At 31.3% G+C, this 2577-nt stretch overlaps 1 protein-coding gene across 1 annotated transcript; it reads left to right on the plus strand.

Moving 5' to 3' along the window:
- The first annotated feature begins 1992 nt into the window (after positions 1 to 1992).
- Positions 1993 to 2548, plus strand: LOC132031270 (disease resistance protein Roq1-like). The gene has a single exon (XM_059421163.1). It carries the CDS (start codon positions 2028 to 2030, stop codon positions 2523 to 2525), a length of 498 nt encoding a protein of 165 aa, XP_059277146.1. The 5' UTR covers positions 1993 to 2027; the 3' UTR covers positions 2526 to 2548.
- Positions 2549 to 2577: the final 29 nt, after the last annotated feature.

The following is a 2577-nucleotide window of genomic DNA, read 5'->3' on the forward strand; positions in this document are numbered from 1 at the left end:
AATAAGTGCGAGTGCACTAATCCGAACCCCACTGTCCCGAAATCGGCCCCTCAGGCAACATCCCCAAAATAACACGAAGTGGGTGAGCCTAGTCGACCTCGTCGCCCACGTCCGACCGGGGAGGAGGCTCGTACATGTCTTACCCGCGGCCCGCGTGAGCAACAGGGCCCGGGGAACATTCGGATCCATGAAAGAGTCCGATCCGTACAAAACTAAATTAGTCATTATTCTTGAAATGAAAGATAAATTATATTAACTAATTAATAATTTGTGGGAATATGTGAATTATGTAGTATTATATCTTGTGAATAATTAACATGGGATATGCGGAAATTTAATATGTGATAGTAAGGACACATATGCAATGGAAAGACTTTTAAGTTAATTACTTTTGAATTATGTGATGGCAAAGACTTGTTAAGTTAATTAGTTTGAGAATCGAAATTCAAAGCAGAATATTTGTTTAAACTCTATTTTGAATATGTGATATATTTTTAGTTGACCAAATAAACACGGTACGATAAAATTAAAAGAAAAAGAGAGTATATTCGTCGAAATACCTATTTTTCTACAAACTTTACATTTTTATCGTTAACTTATGTATTTATGAAAAGAAGAACTTTAACTATTGTTTTTTAGATAATATTTTTTATTTAACATATATATATTCACGCTTTTAAAATTATATAGATAACAATTCATAATTATTTACAACTTATCACGGATGGTTGTTACCTATTGTATTATATTATGTTGTTAAGTTAAATACAATGCTTGTTTTGATTGTTACTTTAATATTATTTTTATGTAACGGTGAAATGTCGCTATTTTATGTAATGCGTTGACGATTTTAGCGGATATACAGATATGGCATCTACTTGAAAAATGTCAAAACAATACATAACGATCATCAATCAAAGTGTTAACAACATAGTAATTCATTACCAATCAATTTCTTTTAATTCATAAACAATAATTAACAACTAATAAATTCATAATCAATATTTAACAAAATAATAATTCATTAACTATTCATAAATAATTAACAAATTAACAACTCATAAACATATAACAAATTAACAATTCATAAACATTTAACAAATATTGAATTAAACCAAAAAAAAAAAAGCTAAGCACGTAATCAAAAGCCATTATTTTCAGTCGAAAAAGAACAAAAAAAATTGATTTTTTTTTGAAACATAGCAACGATTAAATGTTAAGCATACTTAGAATATAATGTATATAACAAAATAATAACAAAAGTTCATAGTAGAAAACCTTAATCAAGATTTTTTGTAGAGTTATTTTAATCGAGTTATTTTTCCCCAAAAATTAACTTAAATCTTCTCGACTTGAATATACTGAGAATATAAACTTTCCGGACGAAATTTAATAGAAAATGACGTTTTTGGATGTGGGACCACCTCGTTTTTTTTCGTCAATGGAAAGGTTTCTATTTTTTTAAACCAGCTGGAGGGGCCAGGTGGTGGATACGCTATTTATGTTGAAGGATATAAATTATATATTTTTGTTTAAGAGCCATATTTTTTTAGAATAATTGTTATAACGGTAAACGGACTTCGCTTTATAGGTAATTTTCTCAAATACTCTTTTAATTCGTAGAATTTTTCTTAAACTTAGACCAGATTTTCTGAACATTATTTTTGTTAGGGGTCCGTTTGGTTCAAAAAAAAATTTTTTAAGGCATTTTTGTTCCGGACCCGCAATTAAAATTGACTTGAAAAGCAGAAGGAAAAGGAAAGAACCCCCCAAATATCTTTTCTGTCTCCACTAATTTCTACCAAACGTATCTAGGAAATATCTAGCGAAGTTTGCTTCTTATTCAATTAACTTTCCCATACGCGTTGTAAATGACTTGAGACCCAAAACTTAAGTTTCCAAGAAGAAACCAAACAATAAGCTGTTCAGTGTGCTATATATGTAGCTGCTTCATTGAGCTCTCTTTTCCTTAAACAAATTTACTAAAATCCCTTCACTACTCTTGCATCTCTTCAAAACTTTCATCCATGAATACCTTAATTGTTCAAGAAGAATCAATTACTTCTTCTCACTTCTTTTATGATGTATTTCTAAGTTTTAGAGGTGAAGATACCCGAAAAAACTTCACGGGTCATCTTTATTACCGGTTGTGCCAAGTCGGAGTTAATACCTTCATAGATGATGAGGAATTGAGAAAGGGTGACGTGATTTCAATGGAACTTGAGAAAGCAATTCAAGAATCTAAGGTTTCTATTGTGGTTTTCTCGAGAAATTATGCTTCGTCTAGTTGGTGTCTTGATGAACTAGTCAAAATTCTCGAATGCAAAGAGAAGTTAAAGCAAGTTGTTTTGCCTATTTTTTATGATGTCGATCCTTCTCAAGTGCGCAAGCAAAATGGATGCTTCGGTGAAGCTTTAGCTATGCTCAAGGAACGATCATTTGGAGATCAAAGAATGGACAACTGGACAACTGCACTTACCGAAGCTGCAAATTTATCTGGATGGGATTTACGGAATATTCTTTGATCAAATAGTTTTTTTAATTCAAAGAGTTTAGGAGGTTGTTTGGTTACCGGTC

This window comes from Lycium ferocissimum, chromosome 9 (genome assembly GCF_029784015.1).
Source record: "Lycium ferocissimum isolate CSIRO_LF1 chromosome 9, AGI_CSIRO_Lferr_CH_V1, whole genome shotgun sequence".
In the NCBI taxonomy this organism is placed as follows: Eukaryota; Viridiplantae; Streptophyta; class Magnoliopsida; order Solanales; family Solanaceae; genus Lycium; species Lycium ferocissimum.

Excerpts from the sequence above, each read along its gene's own strand:
- LOC132031270 (XM_059421163.1), top strand. The coding sequence starts at position 2,028 with ATGAATACCTTAATTGTTCAAGAAGAATCAATTACTTCTTCTCACTTC.